This window comes from Guillardia theta (assembly GCF_000315625.1).
Source record: "Guillardia theta CCMP2712 unplaced genomic scaffold GUITHscaffold_86, whole genome shotgun sequence".
NCBI lineage: Eukaryota > Cryptophyceae > Pyrenomonadales > Geminigeraceae > Guillardia > Guillardia theta.
Genome location: NW_005434588.1, coordinates 377,311 through 394,904, shown reverse-complemented (window position 1 = coordinate 394,904; position 17,594 = coordinate 377,311). Strand labels below are relative to the sequence as shown.

Below are 17,594 nucleotides of genomic sequence, written 5' to 3'. Positions count from 1 at the left end.
CGATCACACGCCTGCAGAACAGGTGATGATGATGATGATGATGATGATGAGGAGGAGAGGAGAGAGGAGGAGGAGGAGGAGGAGGAGAGGGTCTGAAGTACAGCAGTGTTCAAGGGAAGGAGGTCGACTCAAAGACGTTCGAGAAGGTGAGCGAGGTGGGGCTAGGCAGGGAGCTGAAGCTGCAGGCAGTGGTGGAAGGAGGAGATGGAGCCTTTCTTTGACCTCGAGGTCCTCCTTCTCTCTCTCTTTTCCTCGCGCAACTCATCCTCTTCTTCTCACAGTGGGGCGCCATGAAGCCGCAGAACGTTGCGGCGGCAGAGTACGAGGCCATGCTCAAGTGCAAGCAAGCTACTCGCAGCCGCCTGCACGTGCATGTACGAGCCAACGGAAGCTTGATGCCGCCTGACTTGTCTGCAGAGGACCGAGGAGAGCGACACGTGCGAGTTCTCCTTGAAGTTTCTGCACAGGTAGCAGTGTCTTTCTCCTCCTCTGCTTCCTCCTCCCTTGTCTCGCCATCCTTGTGTATCCAGTTTCACATTCTCCTCTCCCCCCACATCACCACATGTTGCCCTCCATGTATTTCCTATGTTCATTCCTCTCCTTCGCTGCATCACCTCTAGCTCCCTCTTCCGCCTCCTCCATATCCTCACCCTCTCCCCCAGCGAGATCCAACCTGAAGGCCTCAAGAACGGCAAGTGGCCGGTGCGCGAGAGTTTCATCCGCTCTGCCCTGATGCTGATGCTCCCTTGGCTCGCAGGACGATTACGACCTCTCTGACCATGGCATCTTGACTGCATACTTCGCTCTAGAGTGCTGCTCCGGCAGCTCGAAGGTGCCCTCCAGTTCAGACATTACCAAGACGAAATGGTTGACGAGCATTGCAGGTCGAGGGTGGCGGAGCCCATTAGGAAAAAGAGTTTAAAAGCTTCCTGCTGGAAGTTGAAATTGTTTGGCCTCAGATCGCTGAAACCACTTGTGAGATTCAAGCTGTAATATATTTTCGTTTTCTAGTAAGAAGCATGTTCTTTTGCTATCTTTGTCCAAATCTTCAATCATATCCACGCGCTCCAACCGTGAAAAAGTTGGCAGAGATTCTCAGGGTCCGTCGCCTCTCGTATGAGCCGTCTGATCTGAGTTTCTATCCCCAGCACCTCCCCCCCGTACGCCCCCTCCAACTTACCTTTGATGGATCCCCGGACAAGAGTTGCAAACAGCGCCATCTTCTCTGCACCGTTGTTGTCGTTGACCTTTGCTGATAGCCGTTCCAAGTTCGACTCGTACAGCAAGATGTCAATGACGGACAGCAGGGCATTCTTGTTTTCTCGCATGACGCGCATTGATTCGATGCAACAGCGGATGAAGGAGCCCTCCACCCCCAGCATGCCCATCCCGTCAACCATGTCCCTGGTAAGGCGGAAAGGAACAGTCTCTGGGTATCGAGGGGTGGCCCGGGCGAAGTCAAACACTTGGCCGAGGTCGATGTGGAGCAACTGACGATCAGCATCGATCAGAATGTTGGAAAGGTGCCGATCTCCGAGTCCGACGATGTACCCGACCATGGAGGATGCTGCTGCGCTCCTTGTGTAGTTGAGCCGCTTCCCGAGGTAGTCGCTCGCGCTAGAGGAGATCTCTAGGAAGTGATACCTGAATACAGGGGAGACCTTGTCGCAGATCAGGTCGAACTTGGATCTTAATTCCCTTGTCATATCAGAGTGTAACTGCATCCTCTCTCCCTCCGTCTTTGCTTTTCCCAGCTTGATCTTGTAGCTTTTCTGTATCCCAGAAATCATTTGCCTACACGTGACAAAATTGAAATCTTGAGGATCAAATCGAGCATGCAGTGAGTCGGTATCCTTCCGTACGAGGACATCACTAAGAGACTGAGCTCCCTCGACGAATTCTATCAGTCCTACATCCTTGGCGATTGGGATCACTTTGTACATCAACATCTTGAGGTTCCTTTCCCGGCAAGCGCTGTCCTTCTTGAGGAGAACATTGACCACCGAGAAAAGCTGCGAGGCGATCAAATCGGTGTTCGGGTCATCTTTCTTGACAAGCTGAGGGAATGCTACATTGTTACAAGATATGCAAACAATTTTCTTTGGTTCTGTGATCCCACCTGGGATGATATAGTGGTTTTCGAATCTCGATACATACTCATACTGTCCCGAAGCGGAAAGTGCCGTAGGAATCGGAATCGACTTTTTCTCGTTCCATCGAATTTGTTTCAATTTCGGTGATATTTCCTTGGGATCTTTTGAATCACTTCTATGCTTCTGTTGAGTATCTTTCAGCTTGTTATGACTCGCCAGCTCCTGGTAAGCCTCTTTCAATGTGCGAGTCCTCTCAAAGATCAACTTGAAGTTGTTGTCTTCCTCATATTGGTTGAGGGTGAAGATGATGTCCTTCGCAGCTTCAACCTCCTTTGATGCAATAAACAGTAGCTCGAAGATCAGCTCGTGAGGAAATTGCTTGAAAAACTTAACGAGCAGATCAATAAGGCATTTACGAAAGTATTCATCTTTTTGTCCCAACCGCATGATCAACTGCAAAGACATGTAAGTTCTCTATCGAAAGGACATGACCAAGATGAACCTGGCATGCAATGACTCTGAAAGAGCTAAAATCCTGTATTTGAGACACTTGTTCAGAGATTACAGTGTTGACTGCCCTGTTGTTCGAATGCTCGAACCACAGATGAAGTACATGAAAAACAGCATCGTGAGCATACTTGCCAGCGCTGCACTGAATGATGCATCGAAGGTAATTTTCCAAGGCTGTTTTCAAGAAGATCTCTCCCGATACCCCAGTGAGCAGGTTGCCCCTTAAGAATTTGATGTGATTGTCGCGAATGTCGGGCTTCGTGTCTTCCGCTTGCTCGAGATCCATATGAACTGGTTCACTGCTTGAGTCCTGGAACATACAAAAGTCAGCACAAAGAAAAGTTATCAAGTTTACTTACAGAGCCCGTGTCGATCATTCGCTCCAGATATGAAGCATATTCAAAATGGATCTTTGCTCGATGTACTGAGGTCAGCGCAGAACTCAACGTAATGGCTTCAGAGAAGAGCTTAGAAAGCCTTGAAGATCCTTCAGTATCAGACATCCACTTTGCTTTTAACCGCAATGCATTGAACAAGCAGTATTTAGCAGCACACGATCCACCAAGATCACTGGCAAAGGCTGTTCTGCATTTGCTCACGACATGGTCAAGCGTCCTCAACGCGTACATGTTTTCACCGTTCATCCACTTCACCTTCGCATCGCGGAGATACCAGATTCCAGTGTGAACTTCAAAATCTTGATGTCTGGGACTTTGGTTTCGCAACCTCTGCATTATCATCTTGGCGTAGTCGATGTTTCCATGATTGTAGGCAATCTTTGCTGCACCACATTGATGCATGTAGAATGATGTAGAAAGTGGTGCGAATATGCGAAGCAATACGCTATGCATTGAAATCAAAGGTTCGCACAATTCGAAGTTACGATTAAAGTTTCTGTAGCAACTTTCCCACTTCAGTACTACATTCTCAGCAACTGTGTTCAAATGTTGATTGCTCCTGCAAGTTCCAAACTCGTTTACACATAATTGTACATCGTCGCACATTCTTAATTGAACAATCGCATTTTCACGCTCCTTCTTCACTTTTATGTCTGTCGACTTCAATCTCTGAGTTGTGATGAACCTCGCCTGGTCCAGAAGTGCATTCAATTGCTGCATTTTACCATTTTCCAGTGATTTTGCCTGTTCGCGGGCCAAAATGTCCAAAGACATGAAGAGGGATGCATGAAATGAGAATTTTGCAGATGATTTGACATCCAAAGAAAATTTCTCAGGAAGATCCCAAAATTCTGACCGCCATGCAGCTTCAAAATAATCCTCCACATCGACTTGGCTGAGTTCGTTGGTTGCTACAAAGAGGGAGAGCTTAGAAAAGCCAGAGGAATGCATTTTCCTGCACATTTTTGCATCGACCAACCCTCTCGATGATACTGGACCTGTAAAATTCGGTAAATAGAAAATCCCAGAATGATCTCACTTACTCCTTTCCAAGACATCTGTACACTCAAATTGACCAAGTGACTGTTGGGCAGACATTACAATGATGAAAATACAGCATGATTGTTTGCTTACCTCTCTCCACGATTTGACTGGACCAAACTCTTGCTCATCCAACTCGTACATGCGAAGATCATGTAGTGCTTGGATATCATCTGGCTCGCCCGATTGCTCATAAGCTTTTGAGATAGAAATCAAAGTAGAAGGCTTCTCCTTCAACGAGTCATAATCAAGTTTTTTCGATTTGTTCTCGTTCGATTTCAAACCATCTGCGGGCTCGAAGTCGAGATACAATATGCTTTCCAGAGACTCCCCACAACGTGTAGCAGCATCTCCAACCAACTTGTAATCAACATCAAACCAATAAACCTTGTCCCAAGATCTTGTTTTTTTCAGATTTTGGTTCCTGTGAGCCCGAAACAGTTTGAAAGTTTTCAGCATGATGCGGATTGTATCCAAGTTCTCATTCTCAGCGCAAAATACGTACTTGGCCAAGTGACTGCCAAATTCAGACTGCAATTCAAGAGCAGAACCAGGTGAGTGACAGGCATCCAACCAGAGAAACGGAAAGAACATCTCAGTAAACGATGGGCTCAGCTTACATAACGGAATCAGCACTTTCCATAAAGGCTTACGCGCGTATGTTTCAATAAGCCACAAAGAAACGTCAATAATCCATCGCTCGTATGATTTCCCTTCAGGATTCAAAACATCGATCCCACGATTGATCACCTGCTCTTCAATGTTGCCGGGAGGGAGACTGCTGTCTTCAGTCCTCGATTCGAATGGAACAAAGAATTCTGCATATTTGGACAAGGCTCGTTTCATCTGCTCGGATTTGAAATTCACGATGCAGCCTAATTTCGAAAGTGCAACCATAGAAGCCTCAAGAACCTGGTGGTGAAATCAGCATTTATGGTGGGTGAAATATAGAACGATTCAAGCTTTGCTTACCTCAAATCGCGAGTCGGAGAGACCCACGTACAATTCTTCTGCAATGCTTGCAATAAAGCTGGCATCAAGATTCGAACCTGACCGATGAATCACAGAATTCACAGAAGCTCTCGATGACGATCGGTAGCTAACTTCAGTCAAATTCTCTTCCAGCTTTTCAGAAATGTCATAGCCGAATCGAACAAGGAACTTAGAAAAATGTTTGATGAATTCTTTGTCTGCCTCGTCTGTGTTGCTAAGAGGTAAGGAATCAGCAAGCTTTTGAGCGATTCTGCAAGATGCGAAGTCAATTCAAAGTTCAAAGATCCATGTCAAGGAATATACCTGAACATGGATGACTTGTCTGAATCACTCAATGTAGTTTCTACACCATCCATACTGAGTATCAATCTTTTCAACAACAACATGGAAGCTTGTCGAGAATTCAAGGATGCAAATCCTGAAAGCCATCGAAGAATACTAATCACATCATGGCTCTTGAAATTCGAAGAATGTTGATGCGCAGAATCTTTCAGCATCATTTCACACAAAGAATACAAAATCGGCGATAAATTCCTTGAGCTTGAATTCAGAAAAGCTTGAATATCTTCTTTAATATCCTGCAAGCAATCACCTTCATCGATGAGTATGTTTATCACGTTGTTGAAGGTGATTCTCCACAATGGTTCGCTTAACTTTTTGTGATCAACTTGCCCCAAGAATTTTGACATGATCTTTGAGGCTTTAGGAAAGATTTTGATATCATGCATACAATTCGTGAGAAATAAGAAACAATGCTGTGCTACCCAAGTATACTTCGAGATTTGTGTCTGAAAGAAACGGCTGGCCAAGATGTTTTCAAATACCTCGAGAACTTGCAATTTTCGTTCAAAACTTCGTGAATTTCGGAGGACTTTCAAAAATTTCAGTAGCAAGAAAAGAATTCGTGGCAACTTCGCACTTCCGGATTGTGACAGATCAAAGTTGTTCACACTTGGCCCCAGCAAGAAGTCAGTCAACTGATTCGATTTATCATATTGCACCAGAAATTCAAAACCATGTAACAATATCCTGGAAAGCTCATGTGAGGGGAAAACAAATAATCGCTCTCCATCCGTTGATATGGGGAGGTCAGTCAAAACGAAATCAATGAGAGCAGCAAAAATATCATCCATCCATCTGATGATTGTATCCTGTTGAGGATTTGAGGACAAGCCAAATCCTTCTGCAGTCTGTAGAATTCTTGACACCATTTTCGTGTGATGAGAATCTGGTCCAAAGCACGTAGGCAATATATACAAAAGTAATGAAAGATCGACAATGCAATCATTCAATTTGTAATCAGATTCCGCATTGAATATTTCCTGGAACGTAGCTTTCTTTTCTTTCAAATTCTTGTCTTGCACAAAGATCACCGGAATCAAATATCGAATGGCTCGCTTTGTCATGAAGTGGCTCCAAGACATATCCCTGCAAAACAATCGATGGGGAAAACTGCGCAAACTACGTCCATCATGAATCCATTGGAACATTACGACAGGCAGCGCATCAAACAACATCTCAGTGAAGCTAGAATATCCTCGTTTCCTTGCAATTGACATCAACAAGACCTTAACTTCTGACTCCAGCAGAGGACATTCTTGAAGATAACTGCACACCTGGTAGAGGGACACTTTGAAAAGCTGTTCACTTTTCAAGGATTCGCATCCAGCGATCTGTGAGTAAACGAGAATCTGTAGAAGATTACGTTCTCTCAGAGTCACAGGAGATTCACGGAAAGCATCTGCAGCCTCTTTGACAAGACTATACGCTATGTTCTCGTCCCATCGTGCAAACAAAATTGGAAGAGCAACAACAGCTTCGTATCTTACCATGAAGTCATTGCTTTTCAGACCTGAAGTGAATTCATCAGCGTAACTTCCAAAATCTTCGACGTCGAATACATCTTTAGGTTTCATTTGTAAAATCAATTTCGAATATTTGATGTTTGTGATGACATGCAATCTGGAAAGTGAATGCTGAGGATCGTCCCGAGCATACTGAAAAATTTGTTTAAGGATGAGCTGAAATTCATTTCGATCAACTCTATCTTGGATCTTCCAGGAGTTCTCATGCAGAATTCTCTGGAAAAAATGTAAGGAATTTCGATCCAGAGTGCAAATATTTGGTTGCAGACTTAATCCATCGGACATTTTTCTTGCCAAAGCTCCCGCATAGGTAGGGATGATATCCCAGATGAAACAAATCAAAAGGTTGCGCTGAGTCTTGTCTGAAGTGTTACGAAAGATCGATTGAACGAGCTCTGTGAGTGTTGAATTGCTTTGATCCAAAGAGATGATTTCTTTACAAGTGTATAGAGCGATGAGTTTGGCTTGGAACAGGTAAGTTCTATTGTTGAAAGATTTCATTTCATCTGCAATGTCCTCATCCCATTCATGTACGTTTTCAAAGGATTTTGAGGTGATAAGTGCCTTGCAATGGTTGAAGATAGCTCCTATTCCCTTCCTTTGTTTTGTACTCAATTCAACTCCATACTTCTTGGAGAGCGACAATGTATGATGAACTATACTATGCAAACAGTGGAAGACCTGTAATGCTTTCTCAATGCTAGTAACAAATTTGGGTTGCAGTCCACAGGTTGACTGATAGATATCGCAGCTTGGTTCAAAGACTTCTTCAATCAGTTTCTCGGACAATTCTTTGAGATTGCTGCTCTCTGACTCTGGGGACAAGAGTTCAAACAATTGCAAAGTTAGCATCCGAAGAGAGAAAGTTGCTTTTTGGGTTGAAGAATTCTCAAAAGAACTAGTAAGAGTCCTTAGAACTGACAACAATTTGGTACTGGGAATATACATAGTCTGTGAAATACAGAAATCGGGTTCATCGACGTAACCTTCCAATACATTGCAATGTGACTGGCGTTCGAATTGCAATAAAAGAGTCTCAAAATGCAATGCCTCGCGCATTATTCCTTTGGACCCTTGATCTTCTTGTACCACCCCTTTGAACAAAGATTCATGGAAATCTCTCAGGAATTCTGCATAAGTGCGACTGCAACCCAATCCCCTCAGCGACAGCTGGGGTTTCTCAAATTCAAAAAAGAATCGGAAAAATACGTTGGGACTGTGAATTACTTGAAAGTTGTCATGAAAACTCTCGTTCTTTCCTTCAACGACAGCGGAAGAAGTAAGGAGCAGAATAGCTTTCCCAACGGCTCGCATTTTCACATGATTGTAGTATCCACCAGAGTTGACGCCGGGACGAGCAACCAACTTGATGATTTGATCAATCATCTCAGTCTGTCCAAATTTTTCTGATTTCCATTCGGATGAATATCTGAAGCTCCCACTCAATTCAGCAATTTTGTCAAACAACAGATCGAAAGTATGGTCAACTTCATTCACCATGTCTGCAGCCTCTGTTGTAGCATGGCTCTTTCCACTGCCATGCTCTAAATGTAGCTTAAAGGATTGCAAAACGAATCTAACAATTGAAGGCAAATTCACTGCTTCGAAAAGTGATATTTTCTGCAACATAGCCAGTATAAATTTCAGAGCTCCCTCATTGCAACGTTTCGAGGAAACAGTCGTTCCTACAACATCGTCTAATATCTTCAACCAAATTTCCTTTTTGAGCTGGTTTTTGCTTACCTTTAGCATGAAAATTTCCTTCCAGCAATGACAACGATAGGAGAATTCCGAACTATTCTTATTGTCTTGCACAAGAGCGCGTAGAAACTTGTCGATAAAGTGATCGGGTATGGTTTCAGGGAATCTGATGATCAGCAAGTAAAAACTCTGCAGGAAAAGTTCCGACGAAGGTATCCCTGTGCAACAAATCAAAATTGTAAAAGCATGAATGCAAAATGATGCAGTACCCTCACTGTTCAGATTGATTTCATGTTCCTGTTCGATCAGGAAATCCACAGGGCTCATGTTCTTGGCACGCTTTTTCCGCTCAGCGGATACGGCATGACCGGCCTTTTCAGGATGACTCAGACATCTCTGGACAGCAAAGTTGACTGCAACATCGGCGAGTTTCCACCTTTGATGAGGTTTGAGTTGGAATGAAGTTTTGCTGAACAGTATTGTGTAATCAAACAGGACAATAGAAGGAACTTCACGAACGATCAAATTTGATTTTGAGAGGATTCTCAGGGAATCACAGCATACCTCCTGTTCACAAGTGTCATCGACAACAAAGCTATGATTAGGAAACAAACCATCATTTCTCTTTCTCGACTACAATTGGCAGATATGAACTCCAACGTTGATTGAATCAATTGGCAGCCTTCCTGCGTGTAATCCAGCACAAAAGCCATGAAACAGTAATTAATGGCCGACAATAGTGCCGCTTTGGGGATCTTCGAAGCTCTTCCAGAATTTTCCTATATGCCATTACGATAGGTAGATTTGAAATGATCCATGGATTACCAAAAGCAACATATTATGAAACGAAACAAAGAAGAATTTGCTATTTTCATAGTCTTGACGATCGATCCTAGACACAATTCATGTCATCGAATGATAAGACAATATTCATCAGAGAAACAAATTTACCTGCTCAGGTTGATAAGCGAAATCTTCAACAAATCGAGGGCAGATGTGACGCACTGTGGGTTGAGTTGTCCTGACTCTATCTGCAATATTTCGTCAGGGATGTTTGTGCCATTTGCAATATTCTTGCAATGTACTTGAAAAACGCATGTTCGGCAAAGGTTCATAAGCAGATCATTATTGAGAATATTCTTTCCGTAAAATTCTCGAATAATCTGTATGAAGTGCTCAATATTGTTCCATCATCATCAAGATTACCGATATCGAAGGGTTTATCATGCCAATGAAGCGGTCTGTATCGAAAATCCATTCCAAGAATTGTTGTATTTCATCAACACAGCCAAGACAGATATCATAAAAGACATCCCATCCTATCACAGGCTCGTTACGCTACATTTCAAACTCGTAAATCAACGCACCTACAAATATATTCAAGAATTCTAATATTCTACAGAAAGATCAGTTTTGCCCAGAAAAAGTGAGGGAAATCACGTCTTTGGAACACAATCTTTTATCTTGATCGTCTTTTTTTTGTCAGTCAGAGATGTCAAAATGATCCTGCACAACTCCAGGATTCTCTCTGAGTCGAGCCCTGCAGAGCATTCCATTCAGGTCATGTGAATACCAAAGGAGAGAATTCGCACGTAAGATTGCTGGCGTATTGGCTCGTACAAAGTTGCTTAGATCATCACTCGCTTTTGTCTGGGTCTGCCAGCATTGATAAGTACAGCACCAAAATATCGCAAAGATTGTCACCCTCTCACTTGTGAACATTTCAGAGATTTTTTCTCTGATGTTCTGTATTAGTCGCTCTTGAACTCGCGACATGTTTTTTCCTGGATGACGTGAATCAAGAAAGGCTTGCTTTTTTTTCATCCTTTCTGCTTCCGCTTCTCTAATTCACTCCTCGCATCATTTCGTCTTCCCGTCCCGATCTGTCCCCACCTCTATGCTCCTCTCCACACCACTCCACTCAATTGTCTCTCCATAAATTTCCGCGCCATTCCCACAAACCTGTGAAGCCCACTTGCCCCACCCCTACCCCCTCAAGTCGACATTTCGACATCAATGACCCCTACTGACCTTTTTGCTCAAGTTCCATGAGTGGGCCGACCTAGAAATGAAACAGAAAGAAATGAACAAGTAGTGTCATGGCTGCAGGCAAAAACTCTGCAGACAACAACTCTTACATGCTCGTAGCTGCCCTGAGTACCTTGCTCTACCTTCACCTGCACAAACTCCTGTCAGGACTTGGAAGGCACAGTCACACCCCTTTTGCCTTGCGATCGGGAGGTTCCGTAAAAACACTACTCCTTGGAGTGCCTATGGACATAGCCAAATCCTTTGAAGATACCTCGGCTCTGTATTTTTTGCTTTCTTGCCTCCATTCCCCCTCGTCTCCTTCACTTTTCCGCTCTGTACCGTGGTCAAGTTTAAGCTCGTCTGTGCTCTTAAAGCTCATCACATTGTGAACTCGTTTCAACCCTTCAAAACTCTTTGTAAGCTTCTTACTCCATTCGGTGTTCGATTCATTCCACATGATTCCCCTACCGTCACTGTTGATGATCCAGCCAGAGCTACTGACCCAAGTCCTCCAGCCTTGTACCTGATTGTTGTATCTGTCCTGTGATTCTTGGCGTTTGTTATATTCCAGCAACGAGTAACACAGCAATATTTCGCTCAGCCTCGTCATCTTCAAGAGCATCACGAAACTTCCAACATCAATGGCCTTGTCTAGGACAGAACAATAAAACAGCAAGTTCTGACCATTCTGAGGAACTTTTTCATTTCGAAGATGACTTTCAATCAAGTCCATGGCCTCCTCTGAAGACTTTGAAGGGTCGTAGGATTTTTGCACTTGTCGCTTCCATATTCGAAGAGCATCTTGCTGCTCATTTGGTTTGGAAATAACACTACAAAGCTCCGTTACGATTGTGTAATCCAAGATCGCAATGCACATCCTGTCTTTTGGAACATCCCGCTTGGACTGCTCCAGCCAATCATCGAACAAGGGAGCAAAGATCCTGCCATCGTTGTAATGGTTCATCACCTCCTCGATAAAATCACGTCCAATTAGCTTTTCATCAACTATTGTGTAGAAGCGCCCCAGCAACCTTTGTGAAGCAAACGATACATCCTTATACTGTAAGAAACACATTAGGATCACAGAGCAGATCCGCCATTGGGGTTGTTCGTGGCTATTGCGGGACAGAAAATATTTGCATGCTGCTCTCGCTCGATCTCTAAACATCTTCGCGTCTTCGTCGTTGTATGAAGCTACAAATATATCTGCTTCCGATGCTCCATTTCTGTGCTCGTTCTTCACTTGCTCCCCATTTACGGCCTTCTGAATTCCGTGCATAACCTGCTTGACATGATCTTCTAGAAGCCGATCATCCCCAGCAACTAGAACTTTGTGGTTGTTGACCAGGAGCTGCTTGCATCCCTCTACTCTAGTTTCCCTCCAGGTACACACATTGCTTGAGGTGCGAGCCAGAAGATGACAAGCCTGGCATGACTTTCGGGAAAATGTCTTGAAATTCGTAAACAGTGGTTGGTTCTGTCCCATCCAATAGTAGAGGCTCTCCGAAAGTGCAATCGCCTGGTCGTCTGGTATTGCATTCTCGTGGCCGATTACAAAGTCAACATGCTTGCACAGACTTTGTGCTACGATGCCCGACCAGCACAAGTTCAGAATCACCAGACGAAGGTTCTTGCTATCATTCACCAGGGCAGCGAGTGTGTCCGTGAGCTCCTCAGAGTTGTACCTCTGGCCTCCAATCGTAGTTTCACCAACTTTTGAGCCATGGCATGCTAGGTGGAGAATGACTGGTTTTTCTCTGGCCAGAGCTTCGGCAAGGTCGGTAATCTTTTTTTGAAAGCAATACTCGAAAACTACGTTCTTTGCAAACCCAATGAATGCAGCATTTCCACTATCGTATGCACCTACCATGAATCTTTGTTTGATTTTGTCTCTCTCTCCCTCAACATTCAGTCCGCATCGCTCTTCCGAATCGGCAAAAAAGAGCACCTTGTAGGGAGGATCACCACTGAAGAGCATGTCGGACGCTACAGGACTTCTTGATTCATCACTGCTAATGCCTTCTTTGCAACACACACATATTTCGTTGAGCTTCTTTGCCATACCTCCAACAAACCCACCGTGGTGGGATGAATAGATAGGAAGGGCACTAGGATGATGGAAGGAGAGATCGAGGGATAAGTTAGAGAACAAAGGAGAGAGCGAGGGACGAGAGAGCGCGACGGTGGGACGAGGGACGAGGCGAGAGGACAGGTTGAGGTGGGAAGGTGTTCGGTTTTTGATCCAAATCTCACCTCCGAATGATTGGAGGTTTACCCTGCCTCTTCCTTAGTGTATGTATGTCATTGAGGCGGATTGCTTATTATACCTACTTGATTGACCCTTTCACTTTTAAGTAAAACTTTATTTTCTGATTGGAGCGCAATGGCTTGGAGCAAGCGAAGAGAAGCGAGTCATGCGAGCCTGAATCAACTACCCTACGTCCTTCTCCTCTTCTTCCTCCTGCTCCATGGCTCTTCGTGCTCGCAGCCGAACAGTGCTTCATACACTTCCCTTGATGTTCCAGGTGAAGAAGGCAGGAAGGTCAAAGTTTTCTTGGTGACGTACGCCACGTCGACGAACAAGGCCCTCTGTTTGTTGGCAGCTTCTGCCCACCTGCGAGGATTTCAGGTCAATGTCATCGGTACGAATAGGAAAGATGGGTTCGATAAGCTGTCATACCTTGACAAAATTTATGCACTGAAGGATTTCCTTGACATGGTCCCGTTCGAGGAAGACAACATCATCGTGTTTGTTGACGCCTATGACGTCTTGTTCAATCGAACCATTAAGTACCTCCTCAAAGAATTTTTGAAGATGAAGCATCGTGTAGTTTACTCGGCGGAAGTGGGATGCAGTGCTGGTCGGGAGGCTCTTTCAAGAAGGAGCACTGCCTGCGACAGGGGTTGGCCGTACCCCGGAGTGAACACCGTTGCGCCATACCTTAACTCTGGAGCGACCATGGCCTATCAAAGACAACTCAAGTTGTTTCTGGAATCTTGCATCTTTGAGCATCAATCGTGGATGTCTTACGTCGAGAAGACCCCTGGATTGGTTGACCCTTACTGGTTGGGAGGCGACCAGTCTTTGATTTCCCACATTGTAGCGCATGGGGAAGTACACAGACAACACGATTTGCCAAGTTGCGCTCGACCATCCTATGAAGAATTTCAAGCGCCAAAGATACTGCCTCGAGATGCATCTCGTGCTGCTACGGAACTCAACTCTAAGAGTATTTGCTTCGTGACCATTCATGACCAATTTGACAAATATTGAACAATTTGTCAGTAAAAGTTCAGAATTTTACAGCTCAACTTGAACAAATTTGTCATAATTGTTCAGCAAATTTACCCCATATTTGTCAGAGCCTAGCACACTACCGGGAATACATCATTCATATGATGACCTCTCCCAATATCTAGCTATATGTCCGTAGAACCTCTATGAAATAGATGTGGCCGGGGAGATGGAGAGCTCATGCCGCTGTGCGATGTCGTCGTGACCATTCGTGACCAAAAGGAACAAATAGGGGCTTATTTGTCAGCTCTTACAATGGTCTGAATAAATGCTTTCGTGACCATTCGTGACCAAAATGAACAAATAGGGGCTTATTTGTCAGCTCTTACAATGGTCTGAATAAATGCTTTCGTGACCATTCGTGACCAAAAGGAACAAATAGGGGCTTATTTGTCAGCCCTCTAAATGTCCGAAGAAGCAATGTATAAAACACAATATACACGTGGGGTGAGGGGGTAAAAAATATAACACACCGTATGTAATCAATATAAGGGCCTTTCTAAGAGGCGCAACTACTAACATGTGAGCATCCTATGATGTTTTTATTAAATAGTCACCCAACTAAGTTGGGTGGTCAATTGACCACCCCCTTTGAGCTACTAAGTGATTGACGCAAACTTCCGATTAACCTTTTAACGCTCACACATACCCCTTTGAGCTACTAAGTCATTTATTTCTTCAACATTGTTTGATTGTTTAGTAGTGAATGAACTAAGGATAAGGGGGGTCAAGGATAAGGGGGGGTATTTGGTAAGTGTTTGGACCTTTTGTGATGGATTTGTAAAATACTTTTCAAAACCCCCCCTTATCTTTCACCCCCCTTATCCTTGGTTGTTTTATTACTATCTTTTTTTTCAAGAGGGAAAAAACATATTCAATAGAGGATAATAGCATCATCTCCCTCAGGCATCATCTCCCTCAGGCATCATCTCCCTCCTCTTCATCCAACGAACCATACTCTATCTCTTGCCTAAATTTTATATCTCCTTACCACCCAAAAGACCTAGCGCCGTCGGGGGGCGCACCCCCCGGAATTTTATATCTCCTTACCATAGAACTACATATGGCAAGTGACAACCGAGTCCGTGGTGAGTACCGAGATTATATGGCCTTCCTTAGGACTTTCACAGACCGAGTGTTCAGAAACAAGTTTCTCGTTCAGCAGCTACTCCAAGAACAAATCATAACAGAAGAGGAACTCCAATTTTATGAGAGCTCGCGCTTCACAGCAAAACAAAGGAAGAACAAGGGCTTGATTCAAGTCCATAGAAGAGACACTAGGCTATTCTTTGACTAAGAATATATCATATATACTATAAATATGAGCTGGGTAGCCAGCTTAGGGGTGGATAGGGTCGAGAATGAAATAGAAGACCTTCTATATAGACTCAATCAGCTTGAAGCTAGGCTTAATAACTATCTCCTTATCAATGACCTGCCATCATATGATACTCAATTCCAAACGATAGACTCAGATATATCCATCAACAGGGGCGCTATCAACCAGCTGTTGGACTTAATCAATATCGAGGGAACCTCGAACACTGTCTTGTATAGCAGCAATCAGGACCTCATAATATTGGATTACAGCTCTAACACCGATATATATAACATTCATCTAAGAAAGCAAGATGGCTCATATGTGCTGCTTCAAGATGTCATTGATACCATCAACTTAAACATAGAAGATATTGAAAACCTCACCCAGAACGTCGAGGACATAAGCAATGGCCAAACAACACAAGCACTTCAAGATGTCGGTTCAACTCTCAATGATGGCGTCGATATATTGAGTGGGTTCGGCGATATAGTAAAAGGCGGCCTTGCTATTGGGACAGGTTTCATAGGTGGCCTTATATCATCCGCGACCTCGACCTCCAAGGCTGACGGCCTGTTCATCTTGTCTTGGATTAATGTTCTTCGAATGGCTGTCGGTATCATCATCGGGGTTTTAGAAAGAGAGGTTCTCAATACAATGAAGCAGGATAAGGTCATTCGGATTTACTCACGGACACAAGACGGTAATAAGCTTAATTTCATCGAAGGCGAGGCATACATATATAGCAATATATATAAGACCATCACTATCGATGGCCAAGAACAACAGGTGCTGGACACAAGGAACATCATATTCCAGGGCGAGGAGGTTCTCACTCTTGGCCAAGAGTTAGATGTGAATGAACTAGACCTATATGTTTTTAATTCGAATGCGGATAGTGGCCTAGCACCATATCGAACAATACTTAAAGGGGAAACACTGTTCCTGGACAGGGTTTATTTCAACAACAACACCTTCTATTCTAGTTATGACACATCGAATTATCTTGTGACAAATGGTTATATCACATCTAATGAGGTCGTTGATATCTTGGGGTCTTATTACACATCAAACGAAGTCAATAACATCCTGGGGTCTTATTACACATCTAATGAGGTCAATAACATCCTGGGGTCTTATTACACATCTAATGAGGTCGATGACATCCTGAGGTCTTATTACACATCTAATGAGGTCAATGACATCCTGGGGTCTTATTACACATCTAATGAGGTCGATGACATCCTGAGGTCTTATTACACATCTAATGAGGTCGATGAATTGTTCTTACAGTACGAGGCAAGTAACGCTATATTGACAAGCAACTATATATATCAGCAAAGCATAGGCACCTTGTCCGGACTGCTTCAAGATGTTGATTATACCGCTGTCGGTTACCCCTTTTGGAATGACTCCGGACAGTGGGAGATATTGCCTAACTATTGGATTGAGAACAGCGGCCGAATGATACTATATGCCAATAGCGCGAATGAGTTAATGATAGATACAACCTCTACTAATCTTTTAAAGATTGGGCACGTTATCAATGACGCGACGACCGTCTCCTTGGAATCAAGAGGGAACGCTCAGGTCGTGATAGACAGCAATGACAACAGCACAACCGCAACTTTCAAGATATTGAACAACAGCTCAACAAACAGTTCATACCTGTTCCGAGTCAATGAGGATGGAGACACCGATATATCGCGTGACTGCTATGTTACAGGCAATATCTACGGAAGCAACATCAGACTCTCGAATGATATATCGGCCAACACTGGAACAATCGACACAGCATATGTGAATGGCAATATCTACGGAAGCAACATCAGACTCTCGAATGACATATCGGCCAACACTGGAACAATCGACACAGCATATGTGAATGGCAATCTATACACAAGCAACATTGAGGTTTCAAATTCTCTAAAACTGAGTGACAAGGTCGCAATCGATACCAATAGAATCGATATCAAATACCCATATAGCAATTACTTGAAAGGAGATGTGTTCCTTGGCCCTTCAAAATCTACAGAGGTAATCAATGAGCTGAACACAAGCTACACAAACATCCAATTTTTTGGCACTATATATGACACATTCACGGTGTCAAGTTTTTATCGTATGAATTGCGACAGCAGCCAGAAAATTATTTTGGATGACCTGGTCTTTGGTCAATACATTAATCTTGCTTGGTGGTTCAGATTTGACAACTTCGACGAGAACGATGGAGGTAACACTGAATATCGCTTATTCCAAATCAAATATCGAAAGAAGAGCCTGGACCCGCTTTATAATCTTGACCCATACTATGATGGCACAGAGCTATATTACAACGTTTTTAGAACT

General features: G+C 43.7%; 4 protein-coding genes across 4 annotated transcripts; 2 read left to right on the top strand and 2 right to left on the bottom strand.

Annotated features, from left to right (window-relative positions):
- Nucleotides 1-290: 290 nt before the first annotated feature.
- Nucleotides 291-908, top strand: GUITHDRAFT_115650 (hypothetical protein; the record flags this gene model as incomplete). Its single annotated transcript, XM_005825232.1, has 5 exons — nucleotides 291-374; nucleotides 418-467; nucleotides 663-702; nucleotides 758-832; nucleotides 885-908. The coding sequence occupies 5 exons, from the start codon at nucleotides 291-293 to the stop codon at nucleotides 906-908; spliced, it is 273 nt and encodes a 90-aa protein (XP_005825289.1).
- Nucleotides 909-1,055: 147 nt separating this feature from the next.
- On the bottom strand, nucleotides 1,056-2,156 carry GUITHDRAFT_42827 (hypothetical protein; the record flags this gene model as incomplete). The annotated part of the gene is made up of 1 exon (XM_005825231.1): nucleotides 1,056-2,156. A coding segment is annotated over one exon (1,101 nt), but the record flags the coding sequence as incomplete, so codon positions are not given.
- Nucleotides 2,157-9,390: 7,234 nt separating this feature from the next.
- Nucleotides 9,391-12,610, bottom strand: GUITHDRAFT_115648 (hypothetical protein; the record flags this gene model as incomplete). The annotated part of the gene is made up of 12 exons (XM_005825230.1): nucleotides 9,391-9,493; nucleotides 9,553-9,632; nucleotides 9,808-9,920; nucleotides 9,969-9,997; nucleotides 10,042-10,141; nucleotides 10,194-10,257; nucleotides 10,306-10,385; nucleotides 10,633-10,663; nucleotides 10,740-10,778; nucleotides 10,820-10,856; nucleotides 10,904-10,965; nucleotides 11,156-12,610. 12 exons carry the CDS (start codon nucleotides 12,608-12,610, stop codon nucleotides 9,391-9,393), a joined length of 2,193 nt encoding a protein of 730 aa, XP_005825287.1.
- Nucleotides 12,611-13,100: 490 nt separating this feature from the next.
- GUITHDRAFT_144412 (hypothetical protein) lies at nucleotides 13,101-13,906 on the top strand (the record flags this gene model as incomplete). The annotated part of the gene is made up of 2 exons (XM_005825229.1): nucleotides 13,101-13,157; nucleotides 13,262-13,906. 2 exons carry the CDS (start codon nucleotides 13,101-13,103, stop codon nucleotides 13,904-13,906), a joined length of 702 nt encoding a protein of 233 aa, XP_005825286.1.
- Nucleotides 13,907-17,594: the final 3,688 nt, after the last annotated feature.